At 49.6% G+C, this 26,094-nt stretch overlaps 1 protein-coding gene across 2 annotated transcripts; it reads left to right on the forward strand.

Annotated features, from left to right (window-relative positions):
- Positions 1–981: 981 nt before the first annotated feature.
- Positions 982–25,453, forward strand: pprc1 (PPARG related coactivator 1). 2 transcript variants are annotated; one of them, XM_059947258.1, is made up of 13 exons: positions 982–1,418; positions 10,435–10,578; positions 11,258–11,416; positions 11,578–15,526; positions 16,126–16,179; positions 16,344–16,377; positions 16,482–16,549; positions 16,773–17,808; positions 23,397–23,552; positions 23,779–23,890; positions 24,285–24,418; positions 24,707–24,858; positions 25,157–25,453. In XM_059947258.1, the coding sequence occupies exons 1-13, from the start codon at positions 1,323–1,325 to the stop codon at positions 25,258–25,260; spliced, it is 6,198 nt and encodes a 2,065-aa protein (XP_059803241.1). In that variant the 5' UTR covers positions 982–1,322; the 3' UTR covers positions 25,261–25,453. The 2 variants fall into 2 exon arrangements, with proteins under 2 accessions (XP_059803241.1, XP_059803242.1); XM_059947259.1 differs by having other exon boundaries at positions 984–1,418; positions 24,297–24,418.
- The last annotated feature ends 641 nt before the right edge of the window (positions 25,454–26,094 follow it).

Below are 26,094 nucleotides of genomic sequence, written 5' to 3' on the forward strand. Positions count from 1 at the left end.
GTGCACTGTGACAAATTAGTCTTAAAGCAAACTCCAGCTCCTCTGCCATTACAAGACTGAGTTGTCCTGTTTCTGAGGAGAATGGTGAAGCCATCAGGCTGCAGCGCTGTGTTGAAATTGCGACTGTGAGCCATGTTTCCGTAAAGCAATCCCTGATGTCACTCTGGTACAGCAATCTTGCTATAAGGTTTTAAATTTGATTCTCCAGAAACTGTACATTCACCAGCAGGATAGTCAGGAGTGGAAGTCTAAGGCCTCTGTGTTTCAATTGTACCTGTAGACCAGTGCGGCACCCCTAATTCTGGTTCCTTAAAGAGGAACTCCACTGATTAGCAATACAGACAAAACACAAGTCAGGCAACAACTTTGGAAATGAGTGAGCGGTTGACGTTTTGACTTGAGACCCTTCTTCAGGACTGGAAAGAAAGAGGGAAGACAGAAGAAAGGAGGAAGCAACCTGAGCCTGTTGCCTGAGGATTGCCCATAGGTATTTTAAAAGACTTAAAACGATACTGCTTACTGAAGTACTCAGGGTTGTGCCTGTGGATTTCAGCTGTAGTGGTCCTAATGGGGAGCTGCATGTAAAAAGAGTTGCCACTTCATGGTGCATTTTTACTGGAACTGGTTCCTGAGGATCGAGAGGGGAAATAAATCAGCCACGAATGAATGGCAGAATAGCCTATGTAGGACGAATGGCCCGTTTCTGCTGCTATGTTTCACGGTGTAGTGGGATATTGTGGTTGGGATTGTATAGTTTTTGACCGCATTTCGGACGGTGTTGGTAGGACCGTGCAGGCGGGACGGCGATTATCACCCGCCGGCGGCCGCACGTGACCGACCGTGTTGCCGATGCCAACTTGCCAGTTTGGCGCCTTCTTGCCCCCACCCCCACTCAGCTGGCGGCAGAGATATTGTCAAATGTATCTGACCAGAAAACATTTTTCTTAAAGGAAAATGTTTTAGAAAAAAGATGGTATATAATTTTAGTGCAGATAATTTTAGCATGTAAAAAAGCCAAATGAATTTTCTGAAGCCAACCAAATTGGGGAAAAAAAGCCAGTTTTTTGGAATTTGACTTAGAAAAGGCCAATCTGGTAACTCTGATTTTGGGGGTGCAACAGTGTTGGGACGGTGTAGTTGGGCATAAGGACAAACAAACGTGCAACTCCCATACTCGAAAGGCGGGGCCGGGATGTGAATGGCAGAAACCTCCGCCAATAGCAAGGCAGTGCTGGCTCTGAGTGACGTGTGGTGGACGGGCCCGCCGGCAGCGGAAGCGGAAGGCAGAGACCGGGAGCAGCCGACCCGAGGAGTGGCGGTAGATGGCGGCGCGGTTAGCGACCGTGTCCCGAACGAGAGCCCGGGGCCGCGATCGATGCCTTGGGACGCAGCAGGCCGCTTGGGACAGCATCCCCACGGTGAGTAAGAGCCCCGAGAACGCCGTGCTGAGGGTCCGGCACTCCAGCTCTGCGGCCGCCGGTATCGCCGGTGACACGTGTGCGGTAGAGGGGCCGGGTGGGGTCCTGGGGCAGGGTGCCGGGGCACGGTTCACGGGGCTTCGACTGGCCCGAGAGCCGGGGGTACGGCGACAGGAACGGGTCCTTTCCTGGGTCTTGAGCCAGGGAGCATGGAGCGGGAAGCGGGTTTGTGGTCTCTTCTGGGCCATGACTGGGGGGACGGCGCCGGGGCCGGGGAGTGGGACGGGGTCGAGGGCCGGGCGCGGAGTGGAGGGTGGAGAGGTGGTGGCGGATGAAATCGGGACCGGGAGCCGACTCCTGATTTCGGGCGGCGAGCGCGCAGTTGACACGTGGCTGTCCAGAGTGGAGAGGACACGTGGGTTGGAAGGAGCCGGTGCTGGGAGTGGGGCAGTCGGCCTTCTTCTCCCGTCCCGTTTGGTTGTTTAGTGGTCGCCGCTGGGGCTATAGTTGCTCCGGGCAGCGTTTTGTTAGCGGCAGAGTCCGCCAGCACACTGTCGGTGTACCAGTTCCTATCAGCTGCACTCCGTACTGAACATTGGGTGTGAGACTGACTCCGGTTCCCTGCACTGATTCTTACTAACCCTCTCATTCCTCACCGTAAGGCCGCCTGACTTTAGAGTCCTGACACTGAAAACAGTTTCTCGCTAACCACCTTATCTGTGCCCCACTTATTTTGGTACCCCTTTATTCCACTTCCCCAAATCTCCTTTGCTTCTGCAATAACAATTCTCCGCATAACCAAACGCACATCCACACATCATGTTACAAACTAGTGCAAATGTGTCTTATTGTGGTGATGAGAACTGTCCTAACTTTAATCTAATCAAAGTTTTATAACGTTGGACCCAGACAGCAGTTTTCTTATCTCTTTGCACTGGTTAATGAAGGCCAGCATTCTGTTTACATTTGTTATTTTATCTCACTGTCTTTAGGGATCCAAGAACATTTATGCCAAGGTCCCTCTGTGCCTCATTACTCATTATTGGACCATTTACGGTGCAAGTCCTACTCTAACACACCACCTTAAATGTACCAGCTTGCACTTATCAGCATGAAATTCCACCCCCAATGCTTCACCCTAATTACCAAGTGGTCTGTGGCATTCTGTAATCAAGGCTACCCCTTCGAACAAGATGTCGTTTTTAAGCTTACTAGATCAGCATTCACAGCCTTCATAAATTAAAGTATTTTGAGTGCAGGAGTTGAGATGTTATGTTGAAGCTGCATAAGACATTGGTGGGGCCTAATTTGGAGTATTGTGTGCTGTTCTGGTCTCCTACCTACAGGAGAGTTGTGAGAGATTGAAAGTGCAGAGAAAATTTACGAGGATGTTGCCAGCACCTGATGACCTGAGTTATAGGGAAAGGTTGAATAGGTCAGAACTTTAATCTCTAGAACATAGGAGAATGGAGGGAGATTTGATGGAGGTATACAAAATTATGAGGGGTATAGATGGAGTGAATGCAAGCAGGCTTTTTCCACAGAGGTAGGGTGAGATTAGAGGTCATGGGTTAAGGGTGAAAGGGGAGCATGAGGGGTAGCTGCTTCATTCAGGGTGGTGAGAGTGGATTGAGATGCCAGTAGAAGTGGTGGATGCTGGTTCGATTTCAACATTCAAGAGAAATTTGAATAGGTACATGGATGGAAGGGATATGGTCCAGTTGCAGCTCAATGGAACTGGGCAGACAGACACCACATAGTGTAGCTGTTAGATCGGCGCTAGTACACCTCCCAGAGTTCAGAGTTCAATTCCGGTGCTATTCTGTATGTTCTACCTGTGGAATGTGTGGGTTTCCCCAGATATTCCGGTTCCTTCTCTTCTCCTGCGCTCTTAGAGAATAAATTGTTCTGTGATTAGTTCAGGGTTAATTCAGTTTGTTAGGGGTTACTGGAGCAGTGTGGTTCGAAGGGCTTACTCCACACTCTTCAAAGTATTTGTATGTCACCACATACATCCTTGATATTCATTCTCTTGCAGGCATACTCAATAAATCCAGCATAGAATAAAACCATAATAAATTCAATGAAAGACCCCATCAACTTGAGCGTGCAACCAGTGTGCAAAAGACAAGAAACTTTGCAAATGAAAATAAAGAAAGGATTAATAAGTAAGCAATAAATATCAAGAACAGGAGATGAAGAATGGGTCCATAGGTTGTGGGAAGATGGGCAAGTGAAGTTTACCCTCTGGTTCAAGAGCCTGATGGTTGGCAGGTAATCATTGTCCCTGAACCTGGTGGTGTGGGTCCTGTGGCTTTTGCCAACTTCCTGGTGGCAGCAGCGAGAAGACCTGAGTGGTGGGTGTCCCACAGAGGTATTGAGACCAAGGTCTTGAAGCTTATTGATTAGTTTATGGGGTGATGGTACCACAGAATAAATAACAGTTTGGCATGGACTAGGTGTGCTAAAGGACCTGTTTCTGTGCTGCGGTAATCTGTGACTCTAACCTAGGTAGGAAGAGAGATGAGGTCCAGCAAAGAGAATTTAGTGAGCTGGGCAATTTTTAAAAGGCCAAGACCACTAGCAATGCAATCTGAGGAGTATCTGTGCTATATGCTAGTGGGGCAAGAAATAGGAATATAGTACCAATAAATGTGTGCTGGAGAACTTCTGATGGATAGATCATTGAGGGTAGGAACGACATGCAAAAAAGGCCTAAGCTGGAGGGGCTTCAGTATCTTGGAAGGTTGGTAGTTTTCTTTGCAGGGGATGTAGTGGGCATGGGAACCAGAGCTGTAAGTTAGTGAGTGGAGGGACTGAGGAGAAGGTAGAGGAAGGAAAGGCTGGAAGGCCATGTTATGAACACATGGTGAAGTGAGAGTCAATATAGGCCTTTCAGCCCTACTCATCCATCCCAACCAAGTTTTCTTCCTGGCACATATCTCTCTCAACCATTCCTCTCCATGTACTGTTGAAATGCCTTTCAAAAATCATAGTTGTACCTGCCTCTACAGTTTGTCACATGTAGATTGCGAAATGCATCATTTGTGTCAAATCAAATTAGTAAGGATTGTGCTAGGATTAAATGCCCCACACCTCCAGCACCGACATAGCATGCCCACAATTTGCTAACCCTAACCATATTTACTTGGAAAGTGGGAGGAAGCTGGAGCACTTGGAGGAAACTACACCTTCACAGGGAGAACATAAAAGTTCTGTACGGACAGCGTTGGGAATTGAAACCTGATTTTACAGCTGGCTGTTATGAAGTACTGCACTGACAGCTGTGCACGGTGCCACCCCTACTGTCTGGCCATTCATCTTAGAGAGATGTATAGCATGATAACATCACACTAACTAGTCCTCGCTGACCAAAATGCCCATCTAAACGTCCCATTTGCATTAGATATATATGTCTGAAACAGGGTTCCAACCACAGACCCCCTGCATAATAGTATTGGTACATCAGCAGCACTTGAAAGCCTTCCTATCCATGTACCTGTCTAATATCTTTTAAATGATGTTCCTCCTTCAACCACTTCCGGCAGCTTGTTCCAAAGATGCAACAACCTCTGAGTGGAAAAGGTTCCTCATCAATCTCTCCCTCTAGACTTAAATCTTTTTAAAGTTTACCAACAACTTCTAAGACATGTTTGGATCAGATTGTGAACAGGAGGGGTTTTGGGGATTCAGGAACAGTTTCTTCCCCTCTGCAATCCGATTTCTGAATGGACATTGAACCCATGAACACTACCTCACTACATTTGTATTTCTTATTATTTTGCAAGATTTATTTTAACTTAACTATTTAATAGATATTTACATATTTAATATAATTCAGTTTTTTCTCTATTTATCATGAATTTCATTGTACTGTTGCTGTGAAGTTAGCAAATTTCAGGACATATTGAATTAACTGTATTTCTTACACCTTTCACGTATATGAGGAGTAAAAATCATTACATTACGTCTCCATCTAAATGTGCAATGTGCAATCCTAGTAATTTATAATTATTATAACAGTCAATGTAACATAGAAATACACTCAAATCAGCGTGAGTTAATCAGTCTGATGGCCTGGTGGAAGAAGCTGTCCTGGAGCCTTTTGGTCCTGGCTTTTATGCTGTGGTACCATTTTCTGGATGGTAGCAGCTGCAATAGATTGTGGTTGGGGTGACTCGGGTCCTCGATGATCCTGCCAACCTACTCTGGTGATATTAATCTGATTGGGCTAAGTGTGGACACGTAGCTCTAGCTTGGTGGGCACACGTTGCCAGGCGACACGCACAAGTCCTGATGAGGAGTGTTGGCCAGAAACAACTGTTGATTCATTTCCGTAGATGCTGCCTGGCCTGCTGAGTTCCTCTAGCATTTTGTGTGTGTTGTTTGAATTTCCAGCATCTGCAGATTTTCTCTTGTGACGTGCTGGCAGGGATAGTTTGGGATGAAGGGCATCTTTCCATGTTTTATGACCCTATGACATAAGGCCTATTCCTGTAGTCCTTGATTCTCTAACCTGGGGAAAGATACTGTGAATATAACCTGTCTACATTCCTCGTTTTAAAAAAAATACACTCCGAAGTATTAAGTCCAACCTGCCCAATCTCTCCCTATAACTCAGTTCCTTGAATCCTGGCAATACCCATGTAAATCGTTCCAACACTCTTTTCAACTTAATGTTACTTTTACTGTAGCAGGATGACCAAAATTGAACAGAGTACTCAAGCTCCAATTTCACCAGCAAACCCATGTCGATGTTGCCTGATCAATCCCTGTGTGTCTCCATACGTATGTTGATCAGAATTACCAATAACTTCCCCACCACTGATGTAAATAACCTTGCTTATCTTTATTGCTGTCCCTGAATGAAGATCTTTGCTGTCTTTTAGCACCTCATCTGTGGCCAGTGCAAATTTAAAAATCCCCTAACATGATCCTAATGATCTTTCCTTTGTCTTCCATGGCATCTGGGAATGCAGTTTATCTGGTTGATTTATCCGTCCTTAAACTCACTAAGACATCTAATACCCCTGTGATAAAGTTCTTGATTTTCACAATGCCCTCTCCAAGTACAATCTGCTTATCTTTATTAGATGTGGCTGAGAGCTATTTGTTAAAAGCCTCTAGCTAGATGCACGTTATCACCATTTTTGTCTCGAATGGGTCCCGCACTTGCCTTTGTACTCATAAGGTGCTTTGGGATTTCTCACCTATGTTAAGCATACCTTGCACGCCTCCACCATTTCAACACCTACCAATTTCCCAACCCCCACCACTTCATTTTCACTGTACATGTCTGGTCTCTCAACACCTCCAAACCCCCCCCCCCCCCCCCAAAACCAGCAACCTGCTGTGCTTGGTTGAACTTGTTCTTGCCCTGAACAAGCTTGACAAAGGAGTCAGTTAATGTCTACTTGGATTTTCAGATGGCCTTAGGGTATGATGCTGCTAAACAAGAGCCTGTGTTATTACAGGAGAGATACTACCAAGGGATAGAAGATTGACTGGCAAATGATTAAGAGTGGGAATAAAGGGGGACTTTTCTGGTTGGCTGCCAATAACTAGAGGTGTTAGTGTTGGGATTTGGAAGACAGAATTGATGGCTTTGTGACTAAGATTGCAGGCGGTACAAAGATAGGTGAAGGGGCAGGTAGTGTTAAGGAAAGCAGGAGTCTGCAGAAGAACTTTGACAGAATAGGAGATTGGGCAAAGAAATGGAAGATGGAAAATAGTGCAGGGAGGTTCAGTCATTCATTTTGGTAGTAGGATTAAAGGCATAGACTTATTTTCGAAGGTGGGAGGAAATTGAAAAATGGGGTCTTAATGGAACTTGGGAGTCTTGTGGGATTTCGTAAAGATTAACTTGCAAGTGGTTAGGAAGGCAAATGCAGTGTTAGCCTTCATTTCAAGAGGACAGGAATATAACAGCAAGGATGTAATCTTGAGGCTTCATAAGGCATTGGTTAGATGCACTTGGAGTATTATGAGCAGCCTTGGATCCCTTATCAAAGAAAGGACGTGCTGGCACCAGAGATGTCTGCAGGTGGCTCATGAGGAGCATTTGTTGGCTCTGGGCCTGTACTTGCTGGAGTTTAGAAAAAGGAAGGGATCATTGAAACGTATTGGATAGTGAAAGGTCCAGATAAAGTGTACGTGGAGACAATTTTTGCTGTAGTGGGGTGTCAGTCGCTATGCCCAGTTCTCCATAACATCAATTACATTGGTGCTAATTCTTGCACCCGCCTGGATCTCATGCTCTCAAATCCACATGGATAATTTCTGACACTTCTCTCCCTTTTTTAGCTCCAGTTGTTTCTATTTCAGGAGACAATTGCCCACTGAGATTTATTATAAACCCACTGACTCCCACAGCTACATAGACTACACCTCTTTTCACCATGTTTCTTGTAAGGATGCCATTCCTTTGTCTCAGTTTCTGTCTCATTTGCACCTGTGATGGGGCATTCCATTCCAGGACATCAGAAGTGTACTCATTTCTCAGCAGAAAGAAACTACTCATTATTTTCACCGCACTTCTGTTTGCACGGAGTGGAAATGGTTCCCCTGATCCTACCTTTCACCTCATTTCCCCCCAAAACAGAGAGAGTTCCCCCAGTCTCACCTTTCACCCCACTTCCCTTCACATCCAGCATGTCACATTTTATCAATCCCACCAGTTGTAACAAGATCCTGCTACCAGCCACATCTCCTCCCTGTTCCTTTCTGCAGGGACCACTCACTCTCTCTCTGACTTCCTAGTTTGCTAATCCTTCCCCCTCTCTCCTCCCCACCCTTCCCTGACTGTCAGAACCTTTCCCTCTGCAGCCACAGGAGGTTCGCTGCTTATTCTTACACATCGATAATTTAAATAGCCTCTCCAGATGAACGCACACCTCATCTACTACATTCAGTGCTCCTGATGTGGCCAGTGAGACCGAGTACAATTAGTAGAGCTGGCCATCCGAGCTCTGTGTTATTTCACTTCCTCTTCCCATTCCCGCAGTGACCTGTCCATGCTCAGACTCTTCTACTGCAAACTCGAGGATCTAATTCAAGGAAGTTTGTAAGAATTACAGCTGAAATCAGACTTTGAGGAAAAGAATGGCTGAATGATCTCAAAACAGGAAAATAGGAAGGCTAAAAGGGGCCATGAAATGTCCGTTGCTGTAGGATTGAATGAGTTTCCTTCCCTGCATTAAAAAGCATGGGTGATGAGGGAAATGGTAGGACAGCTCAAGGATAAAGGAGAGAATTTGTACTTTGAGGCCAGAGTGCTGGGGAAATAATAAGTTTTGTCAGCATTCTGATTTGCTAGGGCATGTTGAGGTTGATTTGGGGTGAATATAAACCCATAATGTCTGATGAGATTTGACTCACATTTCTATATTTTGTCTAGCTATTGGTGAGGTCCAAGGGGACCGGAGAGTTACCTGTGTTTTTCCTGTTTAAGGAGGGAAAGGGGGAATAATTCAGGAAATAATAGGTGATTGCTGAGGATAAGGAATTGGATGTTTCCTGCTTGGAATTTTGTAAGCATTTGACAAGGTTCCTGTTGGTAGGTTGAAAAAGTTTTTCAGCATCTCTGTTCGAAATGGCCTACCCCTTATTCTTAAACTGTGGCCTTTAGTTCTGGACTCACCCATCAGTGGGAACATGCTTCCTGCCTCCAGTGTGTCCAATCCCTTAATAATTTTATATGTTTCAATCCGATCCCCTGTCATCCTTCTAAATTCCAGTGTATACAAGCCCAGTCGCTCAAGTCTTTCAACATATGACAGTCCTGCCATTCCGGGAATTAACCTTGTGAACCTGCGCTGCACTCCCTCAATAGCAAGAATGTCCTTCCTCAAACTTGGAGACCAAAACTGCACACAATACTCCAGGTGGGGTCTCACCAGGGCCCTGTACAGCTGCAGAAGGACCCCTTTACTCCTATACTCAATTCCTCTTGTTATAAAAGCCAGCATGCCATTAACTTTCTTCACTGCCTGCTGTACCTGCATGCTTGCTTTCATTGACTGATGTACAAAAACACCTAGATCTCATTGTACTTCCCCTTTTCCTAACTTGACTCCATTTAGATTAGTTCTGGGACATCTGTTTGGATGAAAACATAGATAGGGTAGGTAATAAGCTTGCAGGTGATACAAAAGTGTTAGTATATAGTTTTGGGCAGAAAAATGGTGGATGGAGATTAATCCAAGTAAGAGGAGTTGCAGTTTGGAGGTCAAATATTAGGGAGATAAGTACAGTTGATGGCAATGTTGTAATGTGAACAAAATCACCAGAGAGAAAATGAAGCTAATGGGTACAGAAGTGATTTATTCAACGAAGACAAACAGCAGGCATTGTATTGAGAGCCTGTATGACCCAATATCACATGATATTTTATATGGACAATTCTATATTTATTATGTATCTACAGTGCTTCCTTTGAATTACATATAACTTTCACTCTTCATCCTTCACACCCATACTACAGACACCCAAAATAAATGTTAACTGGCATTGTCTGGTTTTTCAATTAACTGCTGTTCTCAGCTCTCGGAACCTGTTGTCCATGGCTGCATTTTAAATTTAATCTACAGTCCATGTTCAGGGCTGAACGTTGGTTGCTGAAGTTAATGTTTTGCTATATACCCCTAAGTCAAGAATATGCCCCAACAACAGGACCCTTAACAGCAATGATGGACAGATAGATCTCAGGGTTTAAGTCAGGGTAAAGAGTCTATTATTATATGTAGATGGTCTTTTTCCCCCAAGGCTGAATTGCCCAATACTCGAGGGCAAAGCCGAAAGGTGAAGGTAGGTTATGTACGTTTCATACCCAGTGTTGGGTGCAGGAATGAGCTGCTGGGGGTGGGAGTGGAGGGTTGCGTGCAAGAGGTTTTCAGATTTACAGGAAGTGTGAAAACCTGGCAGATAAAGCAGCATCTGCAGAGACAGGACAGATATGTGATGGCCTGAACTCTGTTCTTGCACATCTTCATTTTCTGTGCTTTTTCATTTTCTGTAGAAATCATGTGGGGAAGATTTCCTCTCCTCCAGCCTACCTGACCTCGCCATCACAGGGTTGGACACTGGGGAGATTCTGGGAGCTTTCCACAGTTATGTCGATCAGACCATAATCTCCATCATTGAGGACTCCTCATCAGCAGAGGTTAGTTGAATCGTGAAACGGTGCCCGTGGGCCTGGGGATGTGACACTGGAGCTGTCATCTCATCCTGCCAGTTCCAGATCTACACAAGCCCTCACTGGGTAAAGAAATTCCTAATCTGGATTATCTCTTTTATTGCAATTTATTTCTGGATAAGTGCCCAGGGTGTGTACTGACTAGTTCAGTGTAATGCAGTTCCATTTGTTTTGATTGCTGACACGTCAATGCACCAAGTCCTAGTTTACTGGCAGTCCACGTATTTGTGAGGAGGGTAGTACTGGGTCGAGTGGGAGACATGGGGGAGGCCTTGTGGTCAGAAGGTGTAGGAGGGTTTGCATCCAGGGCTGAGTTGGTGGTGTGAGTGTCTGTAGGGGCGAGGTGCACTGCCTGCCCTAGTGTTTATTTTGACAAAGTTATTTGTATAATTCAGTGGTGTACTGATCGTTATGCTCCATTCGATCTTACAGGGAAAATATATTCTAGTGCTGTGTAATGTAAGGGAAACGTGATGTAAAAGTGTGGGAGGAGTGTTGATAGTCACAGCTAGCACCACCGGCTTCCTGGGGCTTGCAAATCCCAAGTTTTACAGAGGCTTTTGCAGTAGTGTGGAACCCTGTGATCCTAGCCTGTGAGAAAGACGCACTCCGAGACTAACACTTGCTCACTGTGACCTGTTTCCAGAGTAAATGCCCATTAGATGAGGAGAGTGAAGCAACGTTACTGACGGCCCTCACTGAGATTCTAGACACTGTCGATGATGAGAATCCCTCTCCGTTTGACACACTTCCTGACAATGAGCTGTTTGCCTCGCCAAAGGGTGTCCGTGAGGGGCCGCTGAGGGTAAGAGTTCTCTCCTTGATGCTACCTCCTTCCTGCCCCCACCTTCCCTTTTCCTCCCTTCACTATGCGCTGCACGGCCTGTCTGGGTCTGTACCCCTCCTTGGACTGGTGCCACTGCCCACTCTGGGTCACCCTGGTGTGTTTTTTTTGCTGTCTTGTAGGTAGGGAGATGCTCGTGGGCCTCGTTCCCAGACTCTGAGAAGGACCTCTTCAAATGTGTGGACGCGGCCGTTCCTCAGGATGTCTCGTGGAGTTCTGAGAAGACTGCCGATGAAGACTGCTTTGGGGTGGAGAGTTTGTCAGACCACACTGGTGACACAATTAATGATATTGCAGATGTATCCAAACCTGCCATTGAAATCCTGGACCTGCAGCTGGATGAACAGTTGGATCCTGTTGGCTTCGAGGACAGTGTGACGCTTGTCTTTGACCAGAACTCTCCTTGCGTCATCAATGTCGAGCACGTTTCCCTGTCTGACCTGGTCAAGTATGTTCACCCTTATTGCCTGCCCTCGGAGGACAGCACAGACTCCCCAACCAAAGCTGTCAAGTTGGATGTTGAGCTGGTCCAAGGGGGAGAGTTGCTGGATCTGGAATGTCCGGCAACCTTGTGTGAAAGCCCCCAGCGTCCTTCTGGCACACCACTCTCCACAGCTGGTGAGAGGCCTGTAGCAGCCGGAGACCCTGCCCCAGATGTTCTGCCTCACTCCCCGCTGGGTCAGACTGTTGTTCCTGTAACCTCCCCAGAGCAGGAGCAGCCACCGGCCCCGGTGAGAAAGAGAGGACGGCCGAGGAAAGTGTCCAAACCGGAGGAGAGGGCAGCAGTGGGAATGCAGCGGGGCCGAACTGAGGGCCCTGTCACACGCTCCAGTCTGCGGCGGCAATTACAACCTGAGTCCCAGGACCAGGCTCAGCCTGTGGGGACTAAGGGACCACAGATCAGGCTGAGAGCACGGGGCAGGAGGGACCTGGGCGCTGAGCCTGGGTTCAGGCTCCAAGGGGGCAGCAGGGCAGGGACTGGGGCTGTAGGTGTCCATCCTGGGTCAGAGGGAGGAATGGACAGCCAGGAGGGAGCAGCAGTTTCAGCCGATGGTTTTGTTTCCACCTCCTATGTGGCCCCTCACTCTGTCACGCATCCTGTCTCTCCGCTGGATCCCTCTCCTGATCCTTCTCCCTCTGCCTCCATGGTTTCCAACCCTCCTGCCTCCATCTCTGTACCTTCCCCACCCTCCAGTACCCCTCCTGTCTCCCCACCAGCCTCCCCTCCTAAACCTACCTCTTTTTCCCCACTGGCCTCCCCTCATAAACCCTCTCCCACTGTCTCCCCACTGGCCTCCTCTCCCTCTGTCTCCCCACTGACCTCCTCTCCCTCTGTCTCCCCACTGACCTCCTCTCCCTCTGTCTCCCCACTGGCCTCCTCTCCCTCTGTCTCCCCACTGGCCTCCTCTCCCTCTGTCTCCCCACTGGCCTCCTCTCCCTCTGTCTCCCCACTAGCTTCCCTTCCTGAATCCTCTCCCACTGGCTCTCTACTGGCCTCTCCTCATAAATCCTCTCCCACTGGCTCTCTACTAGCCTCTCCTCATAAACCCTCTCCCTCTGTCTCCCCACTGGCCTCCCCTCCTAAACCCTCTTCCTCTGTCTCCACTTTGTCTGTCTCTGTACGGTCCAATCCCCCTGCCTCCAGCTCAGTAGCTTCCGCACCCTCCAACACCCCTCCCTCTGTACCTTGTCCTTCTCTCTCCCCACCAGCCTCCCCCCCTGAATCCTCTCCCTCAGTCTCCACACCAGCCTCCCCTTCTGACCCTTCTCCCTCTGCGTACCCTTCATCTGTCTCAACAAACTCCAATCCCCCTGCCTCTGGCTCCATAGCTTCCCCTCCCTCTGTCTCTCCACTCTCCATCCAGCCTCCCTCCATACAAGCTGCTTCCCCTCCTACCACTCTCTCTCCAGCGGTCAATGAACCCCGCCTGCGCCCGATTAGCCTGGAGCAGTACCGGCAGCGGCAACGAGCAGGGGTCTCCTCTGGGCCCCGGGACCCCCGTCCTGCGTCTGGGCCCAGCCCTGGAGCCTGGCCTGTCGTCCCCATCACTTCCATTGTCCAGGGTGAGCTCAGTGTCCTGCCACTGGACAACCTGGGATCTCCCTCGGCGCCACCAGCTGTCCCAAAGGGGCAGGGGCTAGGCCACAGACCCGTACTCCTGCCCCACAGTCAGCCCACAGCACGCTGGGCTCCATCGCCTACACACAGCCCCTCCCAAGCCCCTGACACAGTCTCGGCCTTGCCCCAGGCACCCCCCTTACATCCCTACCCAGGTTCTGTTGCAGGACCAGCCCAGATGGGGTGGGGCCAGACACGACAGGCGCAGAAGCCGAGTCTGTGCCAGACACCTGGTCCGGGGCAGACACCCAGCCCGGCCCAGATGGGATGGAGACAAACACTGGGCCTGGTGCAAACGGGGCAGGCCCATACACAACAGTCCCTGAAACCAAGCCCTTGCCAGGCGCCCAGCGCAGCCCAGACAACTGCCCCTACCCGGGCAGGATGGGTTCAGACAGCCAATCCGAAACTGACACAGCAGGGCCAGACGCCCAGTTCAGCCCAGACACCCTCACTGGGAGTCACCGCAGTCCGTGGCCAAGTACTGAGTGTTCAGCAACCCATTGCAGCCTTTCTCCCTGGTGGGGGTCCTGCCTCCATGCAGGCTGGTGAGTACACAGTGACACAGGGTAAGCCATTTCATGCCCCAGTCCCTCCCCCCAAGGGGATCCCAGCCTCTATGCAGGCCGGTGTATACACAGTGACACAGGGTAAACCAGGCCCTGTCCCAGCCCCTCTCCCTGAGGGGAGTCCAGCTTCAGTCCCTCTTCCCGGGGGAAATCTAGCTTCCATGCAGGCTGGTGTATACACAGTGACGCCGGGCAAACCAAACCTTGCCTCAGCCCCTCTCCCCAAGGGAAATCCAGCCTCAGTCCCTCTCCCTCAGGGGGGCCCAGCATCTGTGCAGGCTGGTGTATATACAGTGACACAGGGTCAAACAAGCCCTGTCCCAGTCCCGCTCCCTGAGGGAAATCCAGCCTCAGTGCAGGCCGGTGTACACACAGTGATGCAGAGTAAACCAAACCCTGCCCCAGCCCCTCTCCCTGCGGGGAGTCCAGCTTTGGTGCAGACAGTGGCGCAGGGTAAACCAAGTCCTGCCCCAGCCCCTCTCCCTGCGGGGAGTCCAGCTTTGGTGCAGACAGTGGTGCAGGGTAAACCAAGTCCTGCCCCAGCCCCTGTCCCTGCGGGGAGTCCAGCTTTGGTGCAGACAGTGGCGCAGGGTAAACCAAGTCCTGCCCCAGCCCCTCTCCCTGTGGGGAGTCGAGCTTTGGTGCACGCCAGTGCCTACACAGTGATGCAAACTAAACCAAGCCCTGCCCCAGCCCCTCTCCCTGAGAGGAGTCCAGCTTCCGTGCAGACAGTGGTGCAGGGTAAACCAAGTCCTGCCCCAGCCCCTCTCCCTGCGGGGAGTCCAGCTTTGGTGCAGACAGTGGCGCAGGGTAAACCAAGTCCTGCCCCAGCCCCTCTCCCTGCGGGGAGTCCAGCTTTGGTGCAGACAGTGGTGCAGGGTAAACCAAGTCCTGCCCCAGCCCCTCTCCCTGTGGGGAGTCGAGCTTTGGTGCACGCCAGTGCCTACACAGTAATGCAAACTAAACCAAGCCCTGCCCCAGCCCTTCTCCCTGAGAGGAGTCCAGCTTCAGTGCAGATAGTGGCGCAGGGTAAACCAGCCCCTCCAGCTTTGATGCAAGCTGGTGCCTACACAGTAACTCCAGCTAAACCAAGTCCTGCCCCAGCCCCTCTCTCTGAGGGAAATCTAGCTTCAGTCTCTCTCTCGGGGGGAAATCTAGCTTTGGTGCAGGCTGCTGTACACACAGTGACACAGGGTAAACCAGGCCCTGCTCCAGCCTGTCTTCCCAAGGGGGATACAGCCTCTGTGGCGGAGAACTCTCTGGCACTGCTGCACCGGTCCGTACCCATGCAGCAACAGTGCAGCAGGACAGCTGATGCAGAGGAGATCGTACAGCAGCGCAGCCCCTCCCTGCAGGAAGTTCTGACAGAGGATGGCGCTAAAGGTGAGTGGGTGTTGGAATATTCATTGTCTACCTGCAGGACCTGACTTACCCCTTGGGCGACCTGTACTCCCAGCTGCTGCAGACGCTGTCGGGCTGCTGAACTGTAGAGGGCATCACAGTTGTGTTAATGGCCATCAGCCGGAGATGACTGGGGCAGAGAGGAGAGTCTGGTTGGTCCCAGCAGATCTCTGCCCTCGAGTTGGGGATGGCTGGCTACTGACTGTTCTAACTTACTGAGGGAGGGAAGCAAGCATGATGTGTGGGGTTAAAGGTTGGAGGGCCATGGGGGAGTTGGCTCATGGGAAGCTCTGGGGGCAGCTGAATTTGGGAATGGCATAACAGCTGATCCTGGGAATTAATGGGCAGAGTTCGAGGTTGAGACTGTCTGCGGGTGGGTGCCCTGCAGTGGGGAGTGACGGACAGTCTCTTTGCTCTCAGCAGGTAGAGGGAGAGGGTTGGGAATGGTGGAGGGGTTTGGGTGTATTGAGGGATTTTGGAGTGACTGATATTCTCTGATCTTGATGGTATTGAGGGGAGGGTTTGTGGAGAGGAGGGTGTCGAGGGAGTTTGGAGTGACGGACTATCTCTGCTCCTGGCAGGTATCGAGGCTGCAGATCTGATGAGCTTGTTGGAACAATTTGAAGTGAATGAGGGTAAAGTAGCTTCAGTTTACCATTGGGGAGGAGGGTGGAGTTCAGATCGGACCGGTTGGGTTGGGGGCCTGAGTGGTGGGGTGGGGTTGGGCTGAGAAGACAGGGTGGAGGGGGGGTGGTGCTTGCAGGGACGGTCTGGCCTAACAGCTCTGTTTCTATTGCAGTAAACGAACGGCCGTCACCTCCAGGCAACACTAGGTGAGTTCAGAGCGGCCGTGCCGTGTTACCTGAGTGGTGGGAGTCGGGAACCGAGGGTGACGGGGTTCAGGGAGAGGCTGACCTCTGATTTCTCGTGCCTGCAGGGTGGCCGAGGCAGACGGCAAGGTCTTTCTGGATCAGGTGATCGGAGTAGAACTGGCGGGTACAGCTGGTGAGTCCGTGTTCCTCGTGGAGGTGGAATGGGTGGCTGTGAGGGGTGGTTTGGAGTTTATAATGGAGTGGGCTAGAGTGAGGGGAGGTTATTTGGGGGGAGGTCTGTCCTGTGAGGGGCTGGGATGTCGTCTCACTGCCGTGGGTGAGATCCTGTTGCGGGGAGTTGGAGATGGTGTATCCCTGGAAACTCGCTCCTTCTGATAGTCTCTGTGTGCTTGCAGGTTTGACGCCCCCGGCCACCCCACCTTACCAGCACTCACCAGCCGGTCACCAGCACCAGGGGGGCACCAGGCCCCTCCAGAGCTCTCCACCACAGACGCTGAGGGTCACCGAAGCCAAGCATCCCGTGCAGAACAAGGGCAGCAAGTGCGTGGAAGCCCAGAGCCTGACCGGGACCTCGGCCACGCACGCGGGAACACATTTCATGACGACAACCACGGGTGTGGGAACACAATCCGTGACCGGTACCTCAACCACATATGTGGGAACGCAGTCTATGACAGGTAGCTTGACCACGTATGTGGGAGCACAGTCTGCGACCGTGGCCTGGGTAGCCCGTGGGGGAACGCAGTCTGCGACCAGGGCCTCGGTAGCCCGTGAGGACGCACAGCCTGTAACCAGAGCCTCGGTCACACAGATGGATGTACAGTCTGGGACTACAACATTAACCACAGATGAAGAAGCACAGCCCAGCTCGCTGACCACGCATGTGGGTGTGCAGTCTATGAGCAGGACAGTGTCCACTCCGGCCCCAGTCTTTGGTGACCATGAATACTGCCTGCCCAGTGTTCCATCTGGATATACTCTGCCACACAAGGCAATCTCACCACCGGGAATGAGGCCCAGTGTTGCCTGTCGTTGGAATGTGAAGCGGCAATCGAGTATCATCATCAAACCCATCACCTTATTGAACCATCGAGCCTCAAAGGTGCTACAGAAACAGGGAGATGGGAGCTCGTGTGCTGTGCAGGAGCTGCCCAGGGATGGGGTACCCTCTGCTGGAGCGAGAGAGGGCTCCAGGACTTGTTCCCGGATGCTGGAGAGTGGGAGCATTGGCCCAGAGGGAGAAACCTGGACTCTGTCCCCCAGTGGGACTGAAGAATGCAGAGGAGAGCCCTCGGGTTCTGAAAGGGACTGCAACAGGACTCAATCCTCCCCCTGCTATCGTCGGCAATACTCTAGCTCCTCCAGCTCCCGATCCCGTTCTCGTTCTCGTTCTCAGTCTCGGTCTTGGTCCCCAGCCCGGAAGCGGAGACGGTGAGGCTTTAATGAGAATTTTAAGCTGTTAATATTCCCTGGGGTGGGGGAGGAGGTGGGGAGAAGCTTTCCATATGTAGATTTAATCTTGCATATGGTTGGGGTGCATGGTGGCTGTGCTGTTGTGGGGAAAGGGGGGGTTACGTCACAGATGCGGGCACTCATGCAGTGTGTAAATGAACCCCTCACTCACTGGGTCCATGCTAGCCTACATACTTCAGTTTACTTCGATCCTACATTAATCCCAATTTCTCCTCCCCACATTACTGTTGACAAACCCACCCCAACACCCACTGATCCCATCCCTGTGCACTTTTTGGATGTGGAAGCAAACCAGAGCACCCAGGAAACCCCATGTGATCACCGGGAGAGCGTACAGACTGTGCCAGGGTCAGGAGTAAACCTTGGTCTCTGTGGTTGCAAATGCAAGGAAGCCTCTGCTTTGTTTAAGGCCAAGATGGAGACTGGATCGGGCTCAAGAGTACAGATGGTTGTGGAGATTCACCTGGATTGGACTTCAGTTCCAGTGAGAGGTTGGATCGATCGGTGAATGGGGCTGAAGATTATGTGATAGAGGTTTTTAAAACTATAGATCAGGTAGATAGTCCTTCCCCGTGGCAGGGCTTCATTACAAGAGGATTTAAGGTGAGAGGAAGATGGTTGAAAGGGGGATTTGAGGGTACATTTTTATTTATGGTTGCTGTCTAAGAGGCACTGCCCGAGGAGGTGATCTAATTACATTTAGCAGACATTACAAGACAACGCTGAACTATGCAAGATATAGAGGATAGGGTCTTGCTGTGGGCTAATGGGATTGGTGTAGTGAGGCAGAATGATCGCATGGGCACCATCGGCTGTACGGCCTATTCTGAATGAGAGGTGACTCTTGCGTGTGTCTCTGGATTCCCACGGGGTTGTTTCTGCAGCTCAGGAGCTTACTGAAATGAAGTTTCATCACAGAGAGTCACTTCCTTCGACCCAGTCTCAAACCTCTCAGTGTCTCCATCTCCACTGCATCTGTTCGCAGGATGAGGCCTTCACCCCAGGCGACAGGGACAGGATTCCCAGGTCCCTGCCCTTCACCCCACCAGTTACCACGTCACTTCTTGTCCTTTCCATCAGCCACAACGTGACCTCATCGCCAGCCACACCTTTACCTCCCTCCTCTCTGCCTTCTGCAGAGACAACTCTCTGTGCGACTCATTCCCACAGCATGGAAATAGGCCCTTTGGCCCATCTGGTCCATGACAGTCTGGTCTGGCTGGAGCCAGACCATAGCCCTCCATACCTCGCCCGTGTACCTGTGGAAGTCGAATCTGGATAAAGTCACTCAGCGACCGTATGAGTACAAACTCTATTCGACGCACCCGGGGCTTATTCAGTTAGTCACTCAAACAGGATCAGTCTGTGACTTCCTGCCTGATCCACCAACTAACCAACAAACCAACAATTCCCCTTACAACACAGATATATTTGTTCAGATACCCCCCACACAAGACAGGCTGGAGTCAAAGTTATCCACTACATGACAGCCCCAAAAGACAAATTACAAAATCGGCATAATGTACAGAACATACAGAAACAGGCTGGAGTGGCCCTATCTCTACGCATGAGTGCACAAGGAGATACGCATCCTAGCTAGCCACTTTCAAGAAGAAACATGGCTTAGTACATCTGTTGATCATCAGTGGTTTCTTTCAGAAAAACAGGCTGGTATTGTTTAACAAAGTGTTAACCCTTTTACATACTTTATCATTCCTATCCAAACTTCTCTAAAACATTACAATTGAATCTGTGTCTACCTCTTCAGCTGGCAGCTCCTTCCACTCTGAGTGGAGGACTAGTGTAACACCGGTCCCTATATCTGCACCCAGCAACTTAAACAGCACTGCCAGGTGAAGGCCCCAATTCACCTGGTCCGACCTTGTCTGCTACATCCGGTGCTCTCAGTGTTACCTCAATGGGTGCCACGCCCAAGGAAACTCACCAACAGCTCGACTTCCTCGGGAGGCTAAAGAAATTGAGCATTTTGTTATCGACCAGTACCAATCTTTATTGATGTGGGACCATTGAAAGCATCCTGCCCAGATACGTCTACCCATCGCCACAAGAACCTGCAGGGTTATGGGCGCCTTACAGAAACCAGATTCTCTAAATCTCTATGGATTCTCTAGAATTCTCACTGATCCTTAAAGCAGCCAACGTAAATCAATTACCTTCCCACCTTGGACATTCTCCCATTAGGCAGAAGACATAAAAGCACGTACCATCAGGATTAAGGAAAACTTCAACCTGCTGCATTGAAAGGCTCCCTACAATAAGATGGGCTTTTGACCTCTTGCACCTTATTGTTTACCTGCACTGTAATGATTTGTATGACGTCTGCAAGACAAACTTTTCACTGTATATTGATACACTTGCAATAATAAACCAATTTCAATTCCAGCACTGAGACCCACAGTTCCACTGCAGGGTGTAGTGAATTAATCTGTATGAATGACAAGTTTAACATTTTACCTCTACATGTGACAATAATAAAGCAATTCCAATTCATCAGCATTGGTGAGAGCAGACACTTGCACCTGTACTCCCATCTGCTGTGGCCACCTAGAGCTCCTGATTACAGGCCACTCCCCATTTTTTCCCCCTCCAATCTGTTGATCCTTGGCCTCCTCACAAATTAGAGGAACAGTCCCCCTGAGCATTTTGCCACTCAACAGCATGAGCACTAAATCCTCTCACTTTCTCCTGGTCTCCCCTCACACACACCATTCTTATCCAGCCTTGCTGCCCCCCCCATCTCATTCTGAACCCCAAGCCCCACAACCCCTCCCCCAGGGTCCCTGCCTCTCCATCTACCCCTCACCCACACCTGGATGAAAATGCAGATGTTAGTAAGTTTGCAGGCAATACGAAGATTGGTGATGTGGATAGCATAGAAGACTGGCGACGAATACAGAGGGATATAGATCAGTTGCAGTTGAGGGCAGACAAATGGCAGATAAGAGTTTAAATGCCAAATGTGAGATGTTACATCTTGTTAGATCAAATGTAAAGAGACAGTTCACTGTTCATGGCAGGACCATTAATAGTATTGAGCAGAGGGATCTTGGAATCCAAGTTCATAGTTCCCTGAAAGAGGCTACACAGGTTGATAGGGTGGTTAAAGAGGCTTATGACACACTTTAGTTGTCGAGGCATTGAGTTAAAAAATCAGGAAGTTGTGTTGCAGTTCTATAAAACTAGTTGGGCTGCATCTGGAGTATTGTATATAGTTCTGGTTGCCACATTATGGGAAGGACTTGGAGGCTTTGCAGAGAGTGCAAACGGGTTTATAGGATGCTGTCTGGATTAGAGAGCATGAGCTATAACAAGAGGCTGGACAAGCTTGGGCTGTTTTCTCTGGAGCAGTGGAAGCTGAGGGGAGATGGAGTAGACAGACGATATCTTCTTCCTACAGTTGAAATGTCTAATATTGGAGGGCGTGTATTTAAGATGAGAGGGAATAATTTTAAAGGAGATGTGAGGGCAAGTTATTTAGACAGAAACTGGTGGGTGCTACAATATGCTGCTTGGGGTGGTGGTAGAGGCATTCACATTAGGAACTTTGAGGAGGCCCTTGAGTGGATATTGTACTGGCAGAAAAGTTAATTTGGCCGTTTGATCACTAAATTGGCTCAGCACCATGTGGGCTGAAGCGTCTGTGCTGTACTGTTCTACATTCCTCCCACTGAGTCCCCTCTTGTACTGTTTCAAATTACTCTCTCCATCTCCCTGGCTAGATTCCATGCTCTACAATCCTTACAGATTCCATTACAATCAGCCCTATTTCCACTCACCCCTCCTCTACCTGTCTATTGTGCCGCTCCCCCCACCTGATCCTTTGCTTGCCCCCACATACATTCCACCCACCATGTTCCTGCTTTAGCAGCACAGTCTCCATAGCATGACCTTGGCCTTGCTCTGTACACAGTCTACTGTTCCAGTGGCAGCATCTCCACTCTTGAACTGCCTGAGGGGCATTTTCAGCTGCTGCCCTGCCATTCAGGGCATGAGGGGAGATGGGAGAATGGGTTGAGGTAGAGCCTTGGCTATCGTTGTGTTAAATGGCAGAGCAGACTCAAAGGATGTGCTCTTGTTACTGTTTCTCAGTGCCTTTGTCTTCACTTCCACCCCATGGGGCTGGCCTGATGCAACAAACTCATCACTCTTCAAGAACCGACTCTCAGAACTGGAGTCTCTGCTTCATCCCTGGTGAAGGACTGTCCACACTTGGAATCTGCAAGCACTCTCAACACTCTCACATTAATCCAGGTCCAGCCTATCCCCGAGCAGTGGGGTCTAAATTGACAAGTTCCTGCATTAGCATTGAGAAAGTTTTTCTGCGGTTGAACTGTGCCAAGTCCTGTATATGTTGACAAGTACCTGACCTGCTTTGGGACCTGAGTCCATTGGTAGGAGAACCAAATGTGAGGAGTTGCATTTTGAGAGATCAAATGTAAAGACGCAGTACACTGCTAACGGTTTGCATTAGCATTCTTAATGAGCAGTGGGAAGTTCAGGTGCAAATTCACAGTTCCTTGTAAGTGGCTACACATGCTGATAGGATGATTAACAAAACCTGTGGTATTTAATAGTCAAGGCACTAAGTTCAAATGTCAGGAAGTTATGTTGCTACTTTATACAACTTCGGTCAGAATGCTGCCTGGACCAGAGGGCATGAGCTATGACGAGCGATTGGACAAACTTGGGGGTTGTTTACACTGGAGTAACGGAGGCTGAGAACACAGTTGATAAGATTTTGAGAAGCAGAAAGTAGACACCTGAGATCTTTATCCCGGAGTTAAAATATCTAATTCTGGAGAGCATGCACTAAGTGAGAGGGGTTAGGTTCAGAGATGTGTGGTGTGTTTCTGAGGTGGTGGTGGAGGCACAGGAATGTGCAGAACTCAAGGGATTTGGACCATATGTCGGTGGAAAGGAATTAGTTGGATGTTAGTTGCCAGCTTAATTAGCTTGACACTGCATAAAGGGCTGAATGGTCATCCTGTGCTGTACCAGGTTCAGCTCTACAGCATTTGTACAGGAATAACTTGCTCATCAAGGTGCAGTTTTGGTTTACCAGGAGCAAGGAGGAGCTGAACTCGAGGTGAGGCGAGAGTGACTGCCTTTGACAACCGTAACTCTACGGCACCAGCATCCCAGGTTCATTTCCCACTGCTGTCTGTGAGGAGTTTGTTCTCATTATCGTGTGGGTTTCCTCCGAGTGCTCTGACTTCCTCCCTCATCCTAAAGACATACTGGTTAGTAGGTTAATTAATTGGTGTCGGGAGAGTATCTCCTTTAAAAAAAATGTAAACGCAGCGTTTGGCAAAGCTATATCAAAAGGACACTCGGCAGAAACAGTCCAGCCATCAACAGTGATCATCACATTGCTGTTGCAAATACCTGTTATCTTTTCACAACAGTAACCACACTGCTGGCCTCTCTGGGAGGCTTCCCCAGTAGCGAGTGGTGTTTTGTGGAACCGGTGATGTGGGTGTGATACAAGTCCAGTCTTGACCATTAACTGCCCCCTCTGCGTACAGGTACTACAGGAGGCGGTCTCGACATTCCCGACACAGTTCCCGCTCAGATTCCAGATCCAGCTCGCGGTCCAGGTCGTTTTCCAGATCCAATTCACGATCCACATCTGGATCCAGGTCGAGGTCTAGGTCTCCGCAGAGGTGTAGTGTCCGGATGAGGTGAGCTGATACGGGGTTTGGTGTGGGATGTGGCTGTGAGGCCTATGGGTGCACTTGTGCTGGGACTGTAAGCACAAAGTTTTCACATTGTGAGATGATTGTGGGTGCAGGGGTGGGGGTGTGCCAAGGCAAATGTTGTTCCCAGATTGCCAGAGTTGCTGAGGAAGGTTCCAGTGGTCTCACACAGTTACTGAAAGGTGAGTTCTAACCACTGCTGCTTCTGTAGTTACTTCACAGATGAGTTTGATCCATATGATGTGGGGCCAAGGGACAGATATCACTACTCGAGGCGACAGGCTCACGAACACAAGATCAGTCGGAGGAGAGAGCTCGCCATTGTAAGCATAGAGTCTTTGCCTTGTGGGGAAGGTTCCTGCCCCATAGGGTCTGTGCTCCAGGGACCCTGGGTTAGGGTGGGTAATTCACAAGGTGCAGTTGGGTGGAGTTCTCCTGAATGTTGGGTGTACAGAGTTGGAATGAGGAGGAGGTGAGGGGGAATTTCTTCCTGTGACTGTTTAATTTTCTTTCTGGCTTGGAATCACTTACTACTATCACTGTCATGGGACAGGGTGTGGGGGGGCCAAGGCCTTCCTCATTTCCTCTTCCCACCCTCCTCTCTGCAGACTGTGCTCAGAATGAGTGGGAATTGGTTCTTGAAGTGGCAAGCTCCTGTAGATGGGCAGTGTTCAACAGTGGGTGTAGACACAGCCATGATTCCATTCACCTGGGAAGTTCTGTCCACAGGAGGAGCGGCGAGTTGTTTATGTGGGAAAAATCCGGAATGGCATGATGCGTGAGGAACTCCGGAGACGGTTCGAGGTCTTTGGGGAAATCGAGGATTGCAACATTTACTTCAGAACTCAAGGGTAAGAGTGTGATTTCAGGACAGTGTACCCATCTTGCCCCTCTACCTCCTGCAGAGACACCCACCCCTACTTCATTGTCCATCCCCTCCCTGATAAATTGCACATATCCCCCTGACCTATTGCCCACTTCCCTTGTCTGTCTCCCCCGCTCACTCTCTTCTCCCCAACCCCCCCGGTACACAGTGCTTAGCCAGAATTTTTCCCTACCTCATCTGGATCCTCCCCTCTTGTTTGTTCAATTGCAACATCTCCCTGACTGAATGTGTAACTAGTGCTGTTTTGTTGCAGGGATAACTATGGGTTTGTCACCTACCGATACACGTGTGACGCTTTTGCTGCCATCGAGAACGGACAGTCACTGCGCCGGCCCGATGAACTGCCCTTTGACCTCTGTTTTGGTGGCCGACGACAGTTCTGTAAAACCAATTACGCTGACCTGGGTGAGTTTGGAACGAGTGAAGGCCATGATATTTTGGGTGCTTCAGTACTGGGGCGTCCTGTCTTGGAGGGACCACCGTTACTTCGGGGATCTGCTGATGTGTTCAAATGTAACCGTGGGTTCGTTCTTGTCACTTCCCAAGGGAAATTATCAAACAGATCACACACTTCCATGTGTAATCAGGATGGAGAGAACAGAACGATCCCATCAAATCCTGGGATAGTTGTGGCCTTTCTGCCATCCCACCCTTCCCTCCATTGCAGACAACTTCTAATGTAACTGTTGTGTTTTCTTTCCAGATTCCAGTCACAGTGATGTCAGCTCCTACTCAAGCAAAAGCAAGTTTGATTCTGTAGACTTTGACACTTTACTGAAGCAAGCCAAACGAAGCCTGCAGAGGTGACGCAGAGCCCTTGTGGGAGAAGAGGCGCTGACAGACCAGGACTGTGCTCCCTGCTGATTCATGCTGCTACTGGAGTTATTCAGATTTATATAAACTCAGGCTGCTGTGTGTCGCTCTGGATGGTTATGTCATCGGGGAGTTGAACGGAGGAGCACCGAGTCAGGAAAACAAAAACCCACTTAAAAAAATCTAATAAAATGATACATGAAATAATTGCTGTTGCTTGTTGTTGAAGGCCTATCCCTGGGGTTGAGGGAGAGACGGGTGAGAAGGGGTTCACTGAGCCATCAATTGTCTTGACGGTCCTGCAGGGACCCAGTAATGCTGATGGTTGTGAGTTAAATTCTATTGAAGACTAACAATATAAAGTTGTTTATAATGGGGGTTCAACATCATCAGCCCCTCTCTATTAAGGAACAAAACTTGGTCCTCTGTAACTCGATCCATTACACCCTCAGCAGGAGGCCAGGCAGTGCAGATCAGAAATAACCTCGCAATCAACACCAGTCACCTCAAGGGTGTGCATTTGATCCACTGCTCTACTCTGCACTCGTCTATGTGGCCAGGCACAGCTCAAATGCCATCTATATATTTGCCAATGATGCGATTGTTGGCAGAATCTCAGATGGTGACAAGGAGGCGTACTGGAGTGAGATTGATTGGCTGGTTGACTGGTGTTGCGACAAGCTTGTACTCAATGTAAGACCAAGGAATTGATTATGAACTTTAAGTTGAAGGTAGGCGAACATACAAGGCATCAGCAGTGGAAGTGGTGAGCAGCTTCATATTCTTGAGCATCATCTCCATGCAGTCATGGAGAAGACATGCCAGTGG

Source organism: Hypanus sabinus, chromosome 22 (assembly GCF_030144855.1).
Source record: "Hypanus sabinus isolate sHypSab1 chromosome 22, sHypSab1.hap1, whole genome shotgun sequence".
Classification (NCBI taxonomy): Eukaryota; Metazoa; Chordata; class Chondrichthyes; order Myliobatiformes; family Dasyatidae; genus Hypanus; species Hypanus sabinus.